At 43.7% G+C, this 19,601-nt stretch overlaps 2 protein-coding genes across 7 annotated transcripts in view; both read right to left on the bottom strand.

The window, feature by feature from the left end:
• Positions 1–11,656, bottom strand: part of LOC100456619 (nuclear pore complex-interacting protein family member A7-like) — a 40,319-nt gene extending 28,663 nt beyond the window's left edge. For 3 of the 5 annotated variants that reach the window (XM_063712061.1, XM_063712062.1, XM_063712059.1), the window contains exon 1: positions 214–3,557. In XM_063712061.1, the coding sequence (XP_063568131.1) occupies positions 214–219 (6 nt within the window). In that variant the 5' untranslated portion in view covers positions 220–3,557. Of the gene's footprint in view, positions 1–213; positions 3,606–5,656; positions 5,804–8,138; positions 8,220–10,287 lie in introns of those variants that run through there. The other 2 variants (XM_063712058.1, XM_063712060.1) reach the window with 2 other exon arrangements.
• A 7-nt stretch (positions 11,657–11,663) lies between these two features.
• Positions 11,664–19,601, bottom strand: part of LOC100462246 (multidrug resistance-associated protein 1) — a 78,011-nt gene continuing 70,073 nt past the window's right edge. The window contains exons 8-10 of one of the 2 annotated variants that reach the window (XM_054526936.2): positions 15,305–15,535; positions 13,963–14,140; positions 11,664–11,825 (exon numbers count right to left, since the gene is read on the bottom strand). In XM_054526936.2, coding sequence (XP_054382911.1) covers positions 14,050–14,140; positions 15,305–15,535 — 322 coding nt within the window. In that variant the 3' untranslated portion in view covers positions 11,664–11,825; positions 13,963–14,049. The remainder of the gene's footprint in view (positions 11,826–13,962; positions 14,141–15,304; positions 15,536–19,601) is intronic. The other variant, XM_054526939.2, reaches the window with a different exon arrangement.

Genomic DNA, 19,601 nt, shown 5'->3' on the forward strand with positions numbered 1-19,601 from the left:
ACACACACATAAAATAACTTCCAAAACAAACCAACGATTAAAGAAAAATCTAACGAGCCAACCTTACTATTACAGTTTTTGCTACAATGTGGATATGGGCTATCTTAAACATGTGGTACACACACATTTCTTAACACTTTATCTTTTATAGGCTGAGGACGTAGCCTCGCTCCTATATATTCAAAATGGTAGATTCAGCATCATGCTACCTACCTGCATTTGCGACAAGCAACAGGGGCAGTCTTCCTCGCTCTATATCATCTTTAATCATTTTCTCCAGGAAGGCAACATCCAGGAACCAAAACAACCCATTAAAAAATGAGGTGCCCAGTATAAAAGCTATAAAATGAAAAATTATGACTTACAAAAGAAGCAGATAACTCTCAAAAGTAATGTCAAATCAATTCTTACTCTTGACAATTTTTCTGTTTTCTCTCATCATAGATGTGAAAATCAAATAGTTTTCCTTTAAGACTAGAAAAATCAGTTAAACAAGATTAAAGGTAAAAACTGCACATATGCAGGAACATTTCTTTGATTTTAAACATTTACATTTAAATGAAATGTTCTCTTAACTCCCCTAAAACAGCCAAGAATGTATCTCTACTATGACTCACTGACGTACCTGAACTAGAAAATAAAACTACCTTGACAAAAGAAATAAAAAACTCTAAAATCCATCCCTTCCTTTTCCTTCTGGAATCATTAAGGAGAGATTTATCACCTACATGTCTGAAAATAAGCAGAACTCAATTCCACGAGGACAATGAAGAACCTCATTTTCAAAATCTGCCCATTCATAAATCCAGGCAACAGTGCTAACTCATTAAAAGTAGGAGCTTCAGAAGAAATTTCTGGTGCTCAATTGAGCTGCCATGTTTCTACTTAAAGCAGGTGATACAGTAATTACAAGACTCCTTGAAAGCCAGGTGCTCCTGACCTATATACCAACCAACCTTCATGGACATTCACATATTAACAGAAGCATATATTACACAATGCAAGGATCCAAGCAATACATGAGTAAGTTACTAATTATCTGGAGGCCAGCAAACAGAACTTCATTTGAAAGGTAGTTTCAAAACACAATCCCACATGATTTTACAAACCAAAAGTAGAACTCACCATCTGATGCTGGGATCTAAACATAGTGTTACAAGGTACATGGCACAAGCAGGGGAAGGGCAAGCCGAACTGCAGGAAGAAACACACCACTTGACAAGAAAGCTCTCTGCACCATTCACTTCAGATTGTGAAAGGCTGTGGCTCTAAGACAAGCCACGATTATTCTTCTAAGAAATCTCTCTCCTTAGGAACTCTTAATATTATAAATTGATGTTAAAGTACATTTAGAAAGCCAAGCCAAAAAAAAAACAAAAAAAAAAGGTGAATTTCCAAGTGCCTTATAAGAGGATATAATGTAAAATTTTCTAAATGAGTCAAGTAATTATCTTTGGTATATTCTAGAATATACCAGAAACACTTTGACAAACACAGAAACAAGTGGGTCGTGAGCATTTTAGTGGGGGTAATTTTGGATTCTTTCTCCAAGCATTACTGGTAAATAACACCAGCTAAAGGCATTCAAAGAACAGTATCTTATTTATGGGTTCACCCACCTCTAAAAAGTAATAAATATGGATTAGCAGATGCACATTTCTCAAGAGAAGTGAAGTCAGTGTTATGCACAGAGACAGTGGTTGTCAACTTGATTTTATATTCTTCATGTTTAGCTTCCAAGTCCTTGAGGAGTTTACAGTTTTAGGAAGTGTAAACAGTTGCAGCATATTGTTTTGTGTGACTAAGACTTGGTAGCATTCAGAGACCAAAAATTTAATAAGCACATTTTTCTCCTTAAAGGATTAAAAATTATGAATGTGACACCCAAGTAAAACAAATCCTCAAAAAAAATACAGGTATTAAAAGTGAAAATGCCTAGCCCCCTACCCTATAAGCCACCAATCCACCCCGTTAACAGTTTAATACAAAAACTTTCAGATATTTTCTAGGTATAAATTTACATATTTTTCTAGGTACAAAAACATAGGTATAAAGGATACACACACTTTAAAAAACATGAACATAACCATCTTATATATGCTGCTCTGCCAGCTGCCATTCCCAACAGAACACTCTCACACATCTTTTGAAGGTTAGACTGTTGTCCCCAAACACCCTTGTGTCCGCAAGAGCCTGGCTTGCAGTAGACACTAAGTAATTCATTAATTCATTTCACGTTTCAGAGGATTATTATTAAATTCCCCATTTTGTACACCCTCAAGAAGAGGACATAATTTCTTAACACCAGTGATCACAGCTCAGAATCAACTTAAAAGTCACTAAGTGTCTCCCATACATCCCCCTGGGACTCCTACAGCTTACAAAAGAGGAACCCTCCAACCCTACGGGTTTAACTTTCAAACGTTCTTGGCAAAGACAGTTAACAGTGTCTTATCTCGATGTAGTCCCCCCAGTTGGGCTAGAAGCACCATGAACTTTAAAAATAGTCATGCTCGGCTGGGTGCGGTGGCTCACGCCTGTAATCCCAGCACTTTGGGAGGCTGAGGTGGGCAGATCACGAGGTCAGGAGATCGACACCATCCTGGCTAACACGGTGAAACCCCATCTCTACTAAAAAAAAATACAAAAAAATTAGCTGGGTATGGTGGCAGGCGCCTGTAGTCCCAGCTACTTGGGAGGCTGAGGCAAGGAGAATGGCATGAACCTGGGAGGCGAAGCTTGCAGTGAGCCGAGATCGCACCACTGCACTCCAGCCTGGGTGACAGAGCAAGACTCTGTCTCAAAAAAAAAAACAAAAACAAAAAAAAACACAAAAAAATAGTCATGCTCTTTGATCCAGCAATTCTAGACTGACTCTGAAAATCCATCTGAGGACCATAACCCTAAATAAAATACAGGAAGAGCTTTATGCACAGAGAAGTCCTTAACAGCACTACACAAAGAACATTACCTGAAAATGGTCACAGAAAGCAAGAGAATGCAAACACTCTTCATTGTCCAAAAAGGCAACAGTTAATTACTATATATTCACTTGAAGAAATACCATGAAGCCATTAAAAATAAACTACACTTTGAAAAATTATTATTAAAATGATATATTCCTGTTTTAACAGTAAGTGAAAAGAGCCAGATACAATCATATAAACACAAACACACCCCCTTCGATTAAAGTCTGGGAAAAAAGAGAAAATGTTGACTGTGGATGCCCTTGGGTAATCTATCACATATTCCTTATTTCTAAATTCAGTAATTTTTACAAATATGACAAAAGCATGTAAGACCATCTTTCTTTTCACTCAACAAGAACAGCAACTAGAGAAACGGGTCAACTTTAAAACTTTCAGAACAAAATAAGACATTATTTCTTTAAAATAGCCACGTAATACCACATTACCTGATTACAAAGGTATTGGCCCAGGCCAGGTCTAGCAGCAGCACTAAGATATATGACAGGCTTCTTGTTATATAACACACTGAAGCCATCCACTACGAAGTCTTCATATCGAGAACGAATGGCAAGCCTACATATCTTTGCAAGTCCTTCTCTTTCCTCTTCGTGGAAATAAGCACAGCCATTTTCATATCTGTTAAGAGATACATATTAATATGCTCTTATTTCTAGTTAAGGATTGTATAAGTCAACCTTATAATCATGGAGACAATTCTTTTCTCAAGCTAGGAATTGTCACTTGTATCAGGCAGAGAGGACAGGAATGTGAAACATCCTCATCATAGATGGCTGACACCTCATTACAGCTGAGGTTACCAAGCAGCGAGACAATAACCCTCCATCCATACTCAATTCCATAAAGAGCAGAAACTATGAAAACAAGTAGAGACCAGGAATTCCCAGATATAAAAAGCCTGAAGATCATGGTTCTGGCTTATTATGAACTAAGGCCAGCACTGGATAACACAGGCATAGTTCATAGCAGAGTTTCAGCCCTAAAACATCCAAAGTAAATAAAACTGTCAAAAATGCTAGCCAGAGGCTGGGTGTGGTGGCTCATGCCTGTAATCTCAGCACTTTGGGAGGCCAACGAGGGTGGATCACCTGACGTCAGGAGTTTTGAGACTAGCCTGGCTAACATGGTGAAACAACTGTCTCTACTAATTGCCAGGTGTGGTGGTGAGTGACTGTAGTCCCAGCTACTCGGGAGACTGAGGCAGGAGAATCACTTGAACCCAGGAGGTGGAGGGTGCAGTGAGCTGAGATTGTGCCATTGCACTCCAGCCTGGGCGACAGAGCAAGACTCCGTCTCAATAAAATAAAAAAGCTAGTCAGGCTAACTTTTGGTTTTACTAAAATCTGCTGAGGCTCTATCTCCTAGAGGAGGAGGGACAATTTCAATTACAGGCATAAGATTTTTACTAGAACAACACAACACTGCTCCTTTAATAAAGCTGGGCAAACTTATACTCGTGCTTGGCCAAGTTCTTTCCCAACACTGAAAGTGAGGGTCTCTCAAGATAAATGTCTCAAGTTAGGCAAACATTCCTTCTCCATAAAAGTAATAGCATAAACCCAATGCCACTAGTCCTATGTCTCCTACTGAATTCTTCATCTGTTGTAATTCCTTAGTACTGCCAGGATTATCACAGAATAAAACAAATTTCAATTTCATAGCACATATTCATCTTCCTTATGACAGAGTTTTCTTTTTTTTTTTTTGAGACAGAGTCTTGCTCTGTCACCCAGGCTGGAGTGCAGTGCCTCAGCCTCCAGAGGAGCTGGGACTACAGGTGCCCACTACCACACCAGGCTAATTTTTCTGTATTTTTAGTAGAGACAGGGTTTCACCATGTTAGCCAGAATGGTCTCGATCTCCTCACCTTGTGATCCACCCACCTCAGCCTCCCAAAGTGCTGGGATTACAGGCATGAGCCACCGCACCTGGCCTCAGAGTTTTCTAATAAAACACAAGCTAATATTTTCAAAGCACAGCTGGCCCTCCAAACCTGTGGGTTCTGCATCTGTGGATTCAACCAAACATGAGTAAAAAATCTTCAGAAATTTAAAAAGATGGGTGCCTCTGTACTGAATATCTACAGACTTTTTTCCTTGTCATTATTCCCTAAACAATACAGTGTAACAACTATTTACACAGCATTTACATCATATTAGGTATTATATGTAATCAAGAGATTAAAGTATATGGGAAGATGTGCCTCAGTTGCATGAATACTGTGCTATTTTGTATAAGGGATTTGAGCATCCATGAATTTTTTTATCCAGAGGGTGAGGATGGGAGGTCAAGAACCAATCCCCCAAGGACACTCAAGGATAAAGGACAACTGTATTTGAATCTAGATCATTGCTCTATCTTCTACTGACATGTGCCAATTAGATACCCCACAAATAAATAACTGCTGACCCTATCAAACACGTATGTACTTCTATTCTCCACCCTTCACATGTATTAGTCCATTAGCTCATTTAATCCTCACAACGCTTCTATGAAATAGGCATTAATACTATCCCCATCTAACAGACGATGAAACAGGCATTGAGAGGTTAAACACCCCTTTCAAGGAGAAAGAAATCTGAACCCAAGTAGTACAGCTCCAGAAAAAAGATCTTTCAGTCTATGCCCGACTCAAAAAAGTCTTCACTGGAAACTCATCATGTCTTTACCTGAAAATTCTGCATAGCCATAAGGTGGTATCTGAAAGTATCCTAGTTGTAAGTTTTCTCAGCTTCTCTTTGTCCAGAGTTGAAATATAAGCTCCCAGACTATGTCCCAACAAAGCCATATGACCTTGTTCTCCAATATTTTGGATTCTGTTAAGCAAAATTAGTTTAAAGTATTAGAGTCAAACCATAAAAAAGGACATAGAACTTAGAGACACAGAATTCCACAGAAATATGTCAGACTCGAAATCTACTTAATGGCCCAGAAGGCAAATCAATGCATAAACAGTAGTGATAGTTTGGTGAGAATTTTTTCTATTTTTTGAGACGGAGAAAAAAACATATTTTTTTTTTTTCTGAGATTGAGTCTCCCTCTTGATGCCCAGGCTGGGGTGCAGTGGTGCGATCTCGGCTCACTACAACCTCCACCTCCTGGGTTCATGTGATTCTCCTGTCTCAGCCTCCCAAGTAGCTGGAATTACAGGTGCCCACCACCAAGCCCGGCTAATTTTTTGTATTTTTAGTAGAGATGGGGTTTCACCATGTTGGCCAGGCTGCTCTTGAACTCCTGACTTCAGGTGATCCACCTGCCTCGGCCTCCCAAAGTGCTGGGATTACAGGGATGAGCCACCACTCCTGGCCAGAAAAATATTTTCATAATTTGAGTTCCAGGAGATAAATATCCCTTTTTAAATTGAGTACCTACAAACTGTTTTAAAATAATTTCCTATTAAAATATTTTAAAAATTAAATACCAGCCTTAAGAATTGTGGAGGGTAGAGCTAAGGTAAAATGAGCTGAAAGCATTTTTTAAAGAACTAAATCCTGGCCAGGCACAGTGGCTCATGCCTGTGATCCCAGCACTTTGGGAGGCCAAGGCGGGTGGATCACGAGGTCAGGAGATTGAGACCATCCTGGCTAACACGGTGAAACGCCATCTCTACTAAAAATACAAAAAATTAGCCGGGCCTGGTGGTGGGCACCTGTAATCCCAGCTACTCAGGAGGCCGAGGCAGGAGAAAGGAGTGAACCTGGGAGGCGGAGCTTGAAGTGCGCCGAAATGGCACCACTGCACTCCAGCCTGGGCGACAGAGTAACACTCCATCTCAAAAAAAAAAAAAAAAAAGAATTAAATCTCAGGTATATGCATCAAATAAGAATTATTTATTGCAATAATACAGCAGATTCATGGGGGACTAGGTATTATTTTATATATAATTAAAATTGATTATATAAAATGTTTTATATAGAATTAAAACTAATTTCCTTTATAAAGAATAACTGTAAAAAAGAAGGAATAAGTTTACAATTGTTAACTGTGAATAATAAGAAAAAGACAAATAACCTAATAGGATCATGGGCAACAGACAGTTCCTAAAAATAGAAATGGGTCTTAAAACATACAAAAAGACACGTCACTTGGTTCATAATTTAAAAACCTGCAAATTCAAATTATGCTGAAACACCATTTCTCACTTATCAGATTTCTCATCAGAATATCACTTATCAACGATCCTTCAGTCTGATAACGCCTTTGCAGGTGAAAGTGTGGAAATAAAGTACTCTCACACATTGCTGGTGGGACCGCTAAATGCCGCAACTCCATGGAGGGAAATTTGGCAGGATCTATCAAAATTACAAAGGCACACACTGTCTGAGACAGCAACTCCACTTTCAGGACTTTGTCCTCCAGACACCTGCTTCTATGAGAAGTGACACATGTCGAAAGTTGTTTGCTGCAGCAATGTTTGTAACAGTGCAACATGACAGGGGACCAATAAAATAAAATATGGTTCATCTGTTCAAAGTAAAATACATTGCTCTGACAAAGGAGAAAGTTCCTGTGCATTAATATGCAGTGAACTCCAAGACATAAGTGAAAAAATGCAAGGTGCAGAGCACATGCGTAGTAATTATGTATTAGAGAGGGTGGGCATAGACATTTTGCTGGTGTATAACACATATAAAATCTCTCTGGAAGAATACACAAGAAACTGGTAATGTCTGTCTCTAGAGAAGAAAACACGGTAGGAAGATAGAGGTAGGAAGGAAAATTCCCTTTGTATATCGTTTTTTATTGTATAAATTTTGAACCAAGAGAACAACTTTACTTATTTCAAAACATTAAACTTAAAATAATTAAAGAGAAAACTAACTAAATACCTAATGAATACAAGTACAGCAATTCTTAGGAAGCAGAAGCACAGCAGCAGAAAGACATACGACACTCACTCTTCAGTCCTTCTGCCAGCGCCTCTCTAAGGCATGACACCATAAAAACTATGGGATCTAATTTCAATAAATGCCTTCATTTCACAAAATATATATTACATATAAATGTCTTTCTGAAAATAAAAAGGACTATTTTAATATCATATGTAACTCGATGAAATATAGCTTCTTATTTGAGCAACTTGTCAGAGCGCAATCACTACTGAAATCAAGAACACATACACTTGAAAAGAGAAGCTGCCAGGTTCATTACCTGGGGCTCTGGGGCTCCTCATCTTCATCTCCATGCATCAGATTCTGAACTAACTGGAGGATGCTCACCATATCTTGTCCACTGAAGAATAGAAAGAGTTGATGGGCTGATGGGAACAGCACACATCCCCCACCACTCTCCCGCTACTTCCCTCATCCAACTAGTGTTGCTTCAAGTTTTTTTTTTTCTTAAGCAACTATAAGAGAAAGAACGTGGTATATAGTTTATGCTTTTTGAAAAACAAAGCTCAAATTATAAACTGAATTCTGATATAAACTTACTTGTGGTTAAATAAATCTTCTACCTAATTATGAGTTTCATTTTAATAAATGTCACCAGTCTTTTTATTTATTTTTTTTTTTTTTGAGACAGGGTCTCACTTTGTCACCCAAGCTGTAGGGAAGTGGCATAATCTGGGCTCACTGCAACCTCCGCCTCCCGGGTTTAAGCGATCCTCCTGCCTCAGCCTCCTGAGTAGCTGAGATTACAAGCGTGCACCACCACGCTCGGCTAATTTTTGTATTTTTAGTAGAGATGGGGTTTCACCATGTTGGCCAGACTGGTCTTCAACTCCTGGCTTCAAGTGATCCACCGTCCTTGGCCTCCCAAAGTGCTGGGATTACAGGCGTGAGCCACCACGCCCAGCCGTTTTTTCATTTTTGGTAGAAACAGGGTTTTGCCATGTTGCCCAGCCTGGTCTCAAACCACCGAGCTCAAGCAATCCTCCTGCCTCAGCCTCCAAAAGTGCTGGGATTACAGGCCTGAGCCACCTCGCCCAGCCACCAGTCTTGCTCTAGCAACATTTCTATACATTTCATTTGAATCTTGGAGTACAAGACACAGAATATTTAATAAGCATGTAATAAGAGCCAAAAGTCCTTATAATATGTACTCATATAAGTATATTATATACTACATATTATATAAAATATAAAATATATAATCATCCTTAGTATATTATAATATGCACTCATATATTATATACTATATAAAATATAAAATATATATAAAATATATAAAATATAATATATAATCATCCTTAGTATATGATAATGCTAGACAGTCACACAATACTCCAATGCCACTGGTATATCGAATTTTCCTCCTTAGGGATCTTGTCCGTTTGGACTAACAGCCTTTAACAATGCAAGCTTCATTTATTACCAGCTCTTCCCCGAGCTGGGAACCTTGAGATCTGCTTAGAGTGTAAAAACATTTTACTTCTATCCGAGATATGTTGCTATGAAATGCTCATTACATGAGGAGATGGAAAGTTATGAAAAGAATTCGAATGGCTGAAGTAGCAAGCAATGGCAAAGCAACTTGCAACAGGAATAACGTAAAGCTATTCCTCTGTTAATGAGAATAGACTAAAAAGATGTTTCCTCTTTCAAAAAAGGAAGCTCCATCAAAACACTGTCCCCAAACCAATTGTCCCCAAGGTGCTGCCCTTCAAGTGAGAGGGGCTCTGGGCCTTGGACACTGTCGAGGTTAGAGCAGGCAGGAGCCCTTGAGGCACACTTGGCTGACTGCCACATGACCTTGAGCAAGCTATTCCAACTTGCCAAGCCAGACGTTATGGATTTGGGAGGCTTCAGACAGTGAAGGTATGGCACTTAGCTGTGCCTGGCACGTTACTAGTCTTGAATGCTGGGTGGTAGCACTCCTAAGTGTGAATCCTCCTAGTCAGTGGCTTAAGGCTGAGAATTACAGATGCTGCTGGGAGTCTCTCTCCTGGGAAAACTTCTGTGGAATTAGGAGACTAAACCTTAAAACCTTTGGTTTCCATCAGTAGGCCTGGAATGAGGAGATTTTATAGGACCTGCCTCCTGTTCTGAGCTGAGAATGCACTTCACACCTAGCTTCACATCAGCATTATTCATGCTACGAATAGGAGCGACTGTTTTAAAGTATTAGTATCTCGGCGTGTTATTGGCACACTGTGATCCTTCCTCCATACTTTTCTTTTGCAACCTGGTTAAATTTATATCCAGGTCAAAGGATATTTAAGGGAGTTGTACTGTTTACTTATGTGCAGTTTCCTGGTTATAACAGGAAAAAAAATAAGTTTGTCTCAGGGAAGCTGGGCTGGGATACTAATCCCAGATTAACTGCTAATGTCTTGTGAAAATTTTAGTCAGCTACTTACTTTTTTTGCTATTTTTCCTGCTATTCAAACCATGAAGACGTGACAGATTTGCTTCAGTTGCCAAAAAATAAGTAATTTGACATTTTCCTTTCATTTACATTATGAAAACAATAAATCAAATTAAAATACCTCTTAGAATAAAACTCAGTCTACCAAGTAGATTACAGGCTTCAAGAGTGAACTAAGTATGACACACCAGTTATAATGATGAATTTGTATATCACTTTTATTTCATAGGGTCTCGCTATGTTGTTCAGGGTGACCTCGAACTCCTTGACTCAAGCCATCCTCCTGCCTCAGGCTCCCAGCAGCTGGGACTACAGGTGTGCACCACGGTGCCTAGCTCCATGTATCACTTTTGAGTCATGAGGTTGTATTAAATTGTTGGTTTTCTGTTAGTCTCTCTGAGACGAACTCTGGCTGTGCAGAGAAATGCTGCCTTGTCTTTTTTCTGGCACCTTTATCTGTCAGGATGTTATCAGCCCAAAGCTATGGAGCCATGTGGGGAAGTACCACTGAGAATGTTAACTCAGAGGACAACAGGGCTAGGAAATGATGAAAGAGTGGGTGAAACTGAGTACTGACAACATTGCCTGATCTCCTGGATCAATCCACGCCTGAAGCTAGTCCCCAGATTTCTGAGTACAGGCGGCCCCAAAGTTCCCTTTATTTACTTAGGCTACTTTTTTTTTTTTTTTGAGACGGAGTTTCGCTCTGGGTTGCCCAGGCTTGGAGTGCAATGGCACGATCTCGAGACACTGCAACCTCCGCCTCCCAGGTTCAAGCAATTCTCCTGCCTCAGCCTCCCAAGTAGCTGGGATTACAGGCATGCACCACCATGCCCAGCTCATTTTGTATTTTTAGTAGAGATGGGGTTTCTCCACGTTGAGGCTGGTCTCGAACTCGTGACCTCAGGTGATCTGCCCACCTTGGCCTCCCAAAGTGCTGGGATTACAGGCGTGAGCCTCCGCAACCGGCCACTTAGGCCACTTTAAGATAGATTTATATCCCTTGCAATTGAGAGAATCTTGACCACCATAATTAGGGACTAGTGAATAAGTGAGTCTGGTTAGCGTTCGGGAGGATTCAAGGGGAGAAATATGATGTGTCCATTGTAGGGTAGTTAATTACTGACACTATCAAGGAAAGAGAAAATGAAAACGCCATGCCACCAAGGAGAACATCAACCTGACAATTCAGGAAAGGAACAAAATACCAAGGAATTGGTTAACAGGCTGGAAAATAAAATATGAACCACAGCCAGAACTGCCAGGGAGCTATACATGCCATTACCATCAACACCCACTCCCTCAGCCCACTGCCCACACGTAGAAGTCCCTCCCTGCATGCAAAGGGAAACGGTGTCAAACACACACCAGCCACAGGAGGTAGAGAGCAAGGATGACTTGCAGGGGGGCTGACCAGATCATGTTAATGTATGTGGCCAAGTCCATGAACCTCTGAGCGTCCACAGACATGAGGTTGACGATCTCCCCGACTGTGGAGGATTTTCTGGCTGAGCTGGTGATCACCAGGGCCTGTGGGATAAAGGAGAAGGAAGGTGGGTGAGTGTGGCAGGTGAAGAGGCCTGACTCTCCCTCCAGACCCATAGAAAGGAAGGAGACTCTCAAGGGCAGAAATGCTGCAGATCTCTGCTCCTCCCCTCCCGACCTATCTGTCTGCCCAGGACGCCTGTGTCATCTCAAAGCCCACATTCTTATCCATGGTGCTCAATGCCTCCCAACCTTGAACTCATCAGTTGGCAAGGGACCCTAGGTGTCCTCAAAACCAGGGCTTCGCATGCTTTAATGTGCACACATGCGGCTGGGTTTTTTTGGGGGGAGTGGTGGGGGGTGGGGGGAGTTGTTTCGGATTCTGCAGGTCTGGGGTGTGGCCTGGGATTCTGCATTTCTACGCTTCCAGGCTGTGCCAATGCTGCTGGTCCCAGATCCCACTGAAGGACCGAGGGTCTGGGCCAGGTTCTCTAAGCCTTGGCATTCTTGACATCTGGAGCTGGATAATTCTTTGCGGGGCTGTCTTGTGCACTGTAGGAGTTTTAGCAGCAATCCCTGGCCTCGACCCACTACATGCCCTCACCCCCAGCTGGGACAACCAAAAATGCCCCCAGATATTGCCAAACATGCCCTGGTGGGGGAAAATCTCCCTAGTCCTCAAACATGGTTGCACACTATCATCTGGTGAGTTTTAAAAACACTAAGACATTAGCAGGTGTGGTGGTGCATGCCTCTGGTCCCAGCTACGTGGCGGGCTGAGGTGGCAGGATCGTTTGAGCCCAGGAGGTGGAGGCTGCAGTGAGCCAAGATCGTGCCACTGCACTCCAGCCTGGGTGACAGAGCGAGACCCTATCTCAAAAAATAAAAATAAATAAAAAATAAAAACAATGACACCTGGGTGCAACCACAGCAATCGCAATTTCACTGGTCTGGTGGAACCTAGGTGTCAGGAAGTTTTTTTGTTTTTTGAGACAGGGTGTCATTCTGTCACACTGGCTGGAATGCAGGGATGCTATCAGGAATCACTGCAGCTTCCAACTCTGGGGCTGAAGTGATTCTTTTAACTCAACCTCCTGAGTAGATGGGACTACAGGTGCGCACCACCATGCCTGGCTAATTTTTTTTTTATTTTCTGCAAAGCCAGAGTCTTGCTATATTGACCAGGCTGGCATTGAACTTCCAGCCTCCAGTGATTCCCCCACCTTGATCTCCCAAACTGCTGGGATTACAGGCATGAGCTATAGCGCCGGGCCTTCATCAGTTTAAGCTCCCCAAGTGAGTCTAATTCCCAGACAGACCTGAGAATCACTCCTCTAGTTCATCAAGTACCTGCAAGACTGTCTCTTCCTAACCTAGGAGCCAAGCAGTTTCCTTGACCTCGAGACAAAAAATAATAATAATAATTTATAGGGATCAAGAAGGTAATTTGGTTCCTTTGAAATTGGATGTACACAAATGCCTGCTACATACTCTTATCATGCAAGGAATGTGCCACCTGCTCAGTTCAAATTAAGAGTGACAACAGGATGGGCGCGGTGGCTCATGCCTGTAATCCCAGCACTTTGGGAGGCTGAGGCAGGCGGATCACCTGAGGTCAGCAGTTCAATATCAGCCTGGCCAACATGGCGAAACCCTGTCTCTACTAAAAATACAAAAATTAGCCGGTCGTGGTGGCACGCGCCTGTAGTCCCAGCTACTCAGGAGGCTGAGGCAGAAGAATCGCTTGAATTCAGGAGGTGGAAGTTGCAGTGAGCCAAGATCATGCCACTGCACTCCAGTCTGGGGGAGAGAGAGAGAGACTTGGTCTCAAAAAAATGAAAAAAAAAAAAAGAGTGACAACAAGCTGAAACACAGAATGTTAACAGCAGAATGAGGATCCAAACTTGGATTTCCCCACATCAAGGGCCACGGATCCATCTAAGAAACTCAATTACCCACAGCTGATACACAAGGACATCTACACGCCAAGCCTTGAAATCAGCTTTCCTAAAGTACAATGCCTGATGCGTACTGTTCCTGCCACCTAAGGTCACGGAAGCTACCCTCATCCTACTGCTCCAGAAGCTGGGCTGGAAATCCCCACGCTGGCCCCAGAGTAACCCAGGGCTGCAGGAGGAGATGTCAAAGTCAGGCCACATGCCAATGGCACAGCGCCCCCTACCTTCCGATAGACAGCCCCAATGACAGCGGTCTTGATCCTCATGCCACTGACGAAGCAGATGTGGAAGTACTGGTGCAGCACGAGGGTCTACAGGCAGGCAGTGACGAACAGCAGCACGGTGTAGAAGTAGCCCTGCCAGTCTGGGGCCTTCGCGTCATTCACAAACTTGATGACCAACCTGCAAAGGAGCAAAGAGAGGGCCTGGAATGACTTGTGACACGTGGGGGCTTCAGTGTTGGCACTGCAACTTTCTCCTGATTCCAGATGAGCTAGACACTATCACTTCAATTTCATAGACAGAAAAACAAGTCCACAGTGGTGATCTGGCTGTGCACGTGGCCCAAACTGCTCATAAAAGAGGCCTCTGCCTTGGGGTTGTGCACTAAGTGCTCTAGCTCTATCTCATCACCAGCAAGTCACCCAAAGGAATTGCATAGGGAATACGAGGTAAAGAGGTAGGGAGGAAAAGACAATGAATGTGTAGCCCCCGAGTCACAGAGCAGCAGAGAGCCAGGGAGGAGCGAGGCAAACTCCTTTCTGACTCCCCGGTTCCTGGTTGCAGTTTTTGTTGTTGTTTGTTTTTTTTATTCTTTGCTTTTTCTTTTTTTTTTTTTTTTTTTTTTTTGAGACAAAGTCTTGCTCTGTCACCAAGGCTGGAGCTCAGTGATACGATCTTAGCTTGCTGTAACCTCTGCCTCCTGGGTTCAAGCAATTTTTATGCCTCAGCCTCATGAGTAGCTGGGATTACAGGTGTGCGCCACCACGCCCGACTAATTTTTGTATTTTTAGCAGATGGTTTTGTCATGTTAGCCAGGCTGGTCTTGACCTCCTGAGCTCAGGTGATCTTCCCACCTCAGCCTCCCAAAGTGCTGGGATTACAGGCATGAGCCACTGCGCCCAACCCTGGTTGCAGTTTTTTCATAAGATCTGCGGGCATTTCCTTGCTGTTGGTTTCCCAAGACAATGCCATATCCTCCCCATTTGGGTTTCAGGGGAGCCTATTGGGTTTCTGTTACTTGCAAACGAAGTGGTCTTCACTAATATGGTAATTAAGTAAAGCATAAAGCAAAGCTAGGCAGTGATTGTGGCTCACATCTGCAATCCCAGCACTTCCGGAGGCCGAGGCAGGAGGATCGCTTGAAGTCAGGAGCTCGAGACCAGCCTGACCAACAAAGCAAGACCCTGTCTCTATTTTTTTCAAAAAAGTTAAAGTAAAAATGGAGACATCTGGCTATGAGCCCACTTCAGGACACAGCATGACCCCAGGGTTATGACTGATGCAACTGAAAGATCAAATCCAAGGAGGGAAAATGGAGCCCACCTGGGAGGGAAGGGGTCTTACTTTAAGATCTGCGGCCCAGAAAACATCATCAGGTTGTGGATGGCCTTAAAGAAGAAGCTCATGAGGAAGTAGGGCCCAAAGATCTTGTATAACACCTTAAACAGGGAGGGGTTCCACTCCTTCTGTGGGGACTTGACAATCAAAGCCTCCACCTCCTCATTCGCATCCACCTTGGAACTCTCTTTTGGCTGGGCAGGATCCTTGGAGAAGTACACCACCTTCACCGGCTGCCTGGAACACAAGGAGGTGAAGCCGTTGTGGGGTCTGCCAGAGACGCAGCCCCCTACCACAGGGACATGGCCAGGGAATGTCACCCTTCAGGGAAGGCAGAGTCAAAGACAACAAGCCCAGGGAGAGAGGCAGCTCAGCACAGTGGTTACAAACACGGGCTCTAGAGCCACCGGCTCAAGGTCTGGCTTGGCCACTGGCCAGCTGCGTGGCTTCAGGCAAGGTCCTTAAGCTCTCTGGGCCTCAGTTTCCTCCTCTGTGAAATGAGGATAAAAGTAGGACCTACCTCTAAGGTAGGTAAGATTAAACGAGTTGAATAAGTTAAAGGCTTAGAAAACTGATGGCTCCAAACTGATCTAGAGTCAAGGCAATCCCCACCAAAAGCCCAGCTGGCTGCCAGGTAGAAATTATGAGCTAACTCTAAAATTCACATGGAAACTCAAGGATCCAGAACAGCCAGAACAATCATGAAAAATAAGAACTAAGTTGGAGGATTCACACTTCCTGATTTCAAAACAATACAAAATAACAATCATGGCTGGGAGTGGTGGCTCACACCTGTAATCCCAGCACTTTGGGAGGCCAAGGCGGGTGGATCACTTGGGGTCAGGAGTTTGAGACCAGCCTGACCAACATAGTGAAACTCCATCTCTACTAAAAATACAAAAATTAGCCAGGCATGGTGGCAGGTGCCTGTAATCCCAGCTACTTGGGAGGCTGAGGCAGGAGAATTACTTGAACCTGGGAGGTGGAGGTTGCCGTGAGCCGAGATCACGCCATTGCACTCCAGCCTGGGTGACAGAGCAAAACTCCATCTCAAAAAGAAAGAACAACAATAGGCTGGGCGCAGTGGCTCACGCCTGTAATCCCAGCACTATGGGAGGCCGAGGTGGGCAGATCACCTGAGGTCGGGAGGTTCAAGACCAGCCTGACCAACATGGAGAAACCTCATCTCTACTAAAAATACAAAATTAGGCCGGCATGGTGGCGCATACCTGTAATCCCAGCTACTTGGGAGGCTGAGGCAGGAGAATCACTTGAACCCAGGAGGCGGAGGTTGTGGTGAACTGAAACCACACCATTGCACTCCAGCCTGGGCAAAAAGACTTGGTCTCAAAAACAAAAACAAAAACAAACAAAAAAAGAACAATAATCATCAAGACAGGTAAAGGGATAGGCATATATAGATCAATGCAAAAAAAAAAAAAAAAAAAAAAAAAAACAGTCCAGCCAGCCAGAGCAACATAGCAAGACTCTATTTCTAAAAAAAAAAATTTTTTTTTTGACTGGGTGCAGTGGTTCATGCCTGTAATGCCAGCACTTTGGGAGGCCAAGGCGGGTGGATCACTCGAGGTCAGGGGTTTGAGAACAGCCTGACCAACATGGTAAAACCTCATCTCTACTAAAAATACAAAAAATTAGCCAGGCATAGTGGCAGTTGCCTGTAATCCCAGCTACTTGGGAGGGTGAGAAAGGAGAATCGCTTCAACTCAGGAGGAGGAGGGGGTTGCAATGAGCCGAGGTTGTGCCACTGCACTCCAGCCTCAGCGCCACAGCAAGACTCTGTCTTAAAAAGCAAATAAATAAAACTGACTGTGATGATGACTGCACAACTCTGTGAACACACTAAAAATCAGTGAATTGTATGTTCTGCATACATGGATCGTGCGGTGTATGAATATCTCAATAAAGCTGTCACCAAAAAAGTAGTCTTTATCTTACAGGGATTTTTTTTTTTTTTTTTGAGATGGAGTCTTGCTCTATCACACAGGCTGGAGTGCAATGGTACGATCTCGACTCACTGCAACCTCCGCCTCCTGGGTTCAAGCGATTCTCCTGCCTCAGCCTCCCGAGTAGCTGGCATTACAGGTGTGCGCCACCACACCCGGCTAATTTTTATGTTTTTAGTAGAGACAGGGTTTCACCATGCTAGCCAAGCTGGTCTCAAACTCCTGACCTCAAGTGATCTGCCTGCCTTGGCCCCCCGAAGTGCTGAGATTATGGGCATGAGCCACTGTGCCCAGCCAATAGTTCGTTCTTGTACATCACTCAGTATTCAGTTGTGCAGATGTACATAACTGGTGCATCTGTCTGTTCACTTGCTAATAGATGTCTGGCTTACCTCCAGTTTGGGTTATCACAAAGTAGCTAAGAACATTCCTGTACCAGCCTTTTATGAACATATGTTCTCAGCTCTGTTGGCTGGATGCCTGGGAAGGGGGTGAGTGGTGGTATGTTCACTATGTCTGACTTAAAAAACTGCCAAACTCTTCCAGAGTCACAGAAGCATTTTGCATTCAGGCCAGCAGAAACCACAGTCCAAACTGGCCCTAAGCTCTGAGTGGCCATACACAAAAGAGAACATAAAACCACTACACACAAACCAATGAAGCACTGGGTTTTTAAATCCAAAGCTAGAGCAGGAAGATTACTCACACTTGCCTTTTTTTTTTTTTTTTTTTTTTTTTTTTTTTTTTGAGACGGAGTCTCATTCTGTCACCCAGGCTAGAGTGCAGTGGCACAATCTTGGCTCATTGCAACCTCCACTTCCTGGGTTCAAGCAATTCTCATGCTTCAGCCCCGCTGTAGCTGGATTACAGGTGAGCGCCACCACACCCGGCTAATTTTTGTATTGTTAGCAGAGACAGGGATTCATCATGTTGGCCAGGCTGGTCTCGAATTCATGAACTCAGGTGAGCCTCCCACCTCAGCCTCCCAAAGTACCACAATGACAGGCATGAGTCACCATGCCCAGCCACACCTGACTTTTGAGAAGGAGTCACTTAGGGGTGAAGAGAGGTGGTAAAAGGATCCAGGAAGCCATGCAGATCCCCCAGCCCTGGCATCCATCACCTGATCCCCGAGCCTAGGACACCCAGCAGCCCAGAGCTGCACGGGCTGCATTCCTTTCTCTGGTTAACAAAAGGGATCTGAGTGTAAGGAGCCACATCAAGAAATTCCAGCCTAGGACAGGGTTTTCCTTCTCACTCTCTCCAGGTTCACAGGGGTTACAGGTGCCAGATCTGGCTTACGCCTCTGGGAATAAAGCAAGCGATCCGTCTACCAATGTCCCAAGGAAATGATCCCCTGGCTCCATGCTGAGCATCTCTGAACACCAAGGTACTCACAGAGCCAGACCCTTCTCAGGTGGCCCGCTTTCAAGCCTAAAGACCCAGTTCTCACCACATCCTCCCTGGCAAGATCGAAGTGTAGATGAATAAATAAAACTCGTACAATTAAAACCTGCCCAGCATGTACTCAGGGCTAGGGCACAGCTTATCGTGACACACATCTCACTGAATTCTCAGAAAATGCTCTGGGTGAAAAATGGAAGCTCCAGTCAGGCATAGTAGCTCACACCTGTAATCCCAACACTTTGGGAGGCCAAGGTAGGTGGATTGCTTGAGCTCAGGAGCTTGAGAACGGCCTGGGCAACATGGCGAGACATCATCTCTACAAAAAAAAAAAATTAGCCAGGTGTGGTGGTGCGTGCCTGTAGTCCCAGCTACTAGGGAGGCTGAGGTGGGAGGATCACTCCAGCCTAGGAGACGGAGGTTGCAGTGAGCCGAGATCGTGCCACTGCACTCCAGCCTGGACAAAAGAGTAATACCCTGTCTCAAAAAATAAAAAAATAAATAAAATGGAGGCTCCCAGTGAGGCATGAAGAGACTTCACGGACAGCCCTTGAGGTTCCCACCCTGGTATCCCTGCCTTCACTCTTGTCCCTAAATATCCACCTTCCCCAGGGCAGCCTGGGTTGTTATGAACCAGAACTCAGCTGGGTGTGGTGGCTCACACCTATAATCCCAGCTATTTGGGAGGCTGAGGCAGGAGGACTGCTTGAAGCCAAGAGTTGGAGACCAGCCTGGGCAACACAGTGAGACCTGTCTCTATAAAAAAAAAAAAAAATTTTAAAGGCCAGGCGCAGTGGCTCACGCCTGTAATCCCGGCACTTTGGGAGGCCGAGGCAGGCAGATCACCTGAGGTCAGGAGTTTGAGACCAGCCTGACCAACATGGAGAAACCCCATCTCTACTAAAAATACAAAATTAGCCAGGCGTGGTGGTACA

The sequence above is a fragment of the Pongo abelii genome, chromosome 10 (genome assembly GCF_028885655.2).
Source record: "Pongo abelii isolate AG06213 chromosome 10, NHGRI_mPonAbe1-v2.0_pri, whole genome shotgun sequence".
In the NCBI taxonomy this organism is placed as follows: Eukaryota; Metazoa; Chordata; class Mammalia; order Primates; family Hominidae; genus Pongo; species Pongo abelii.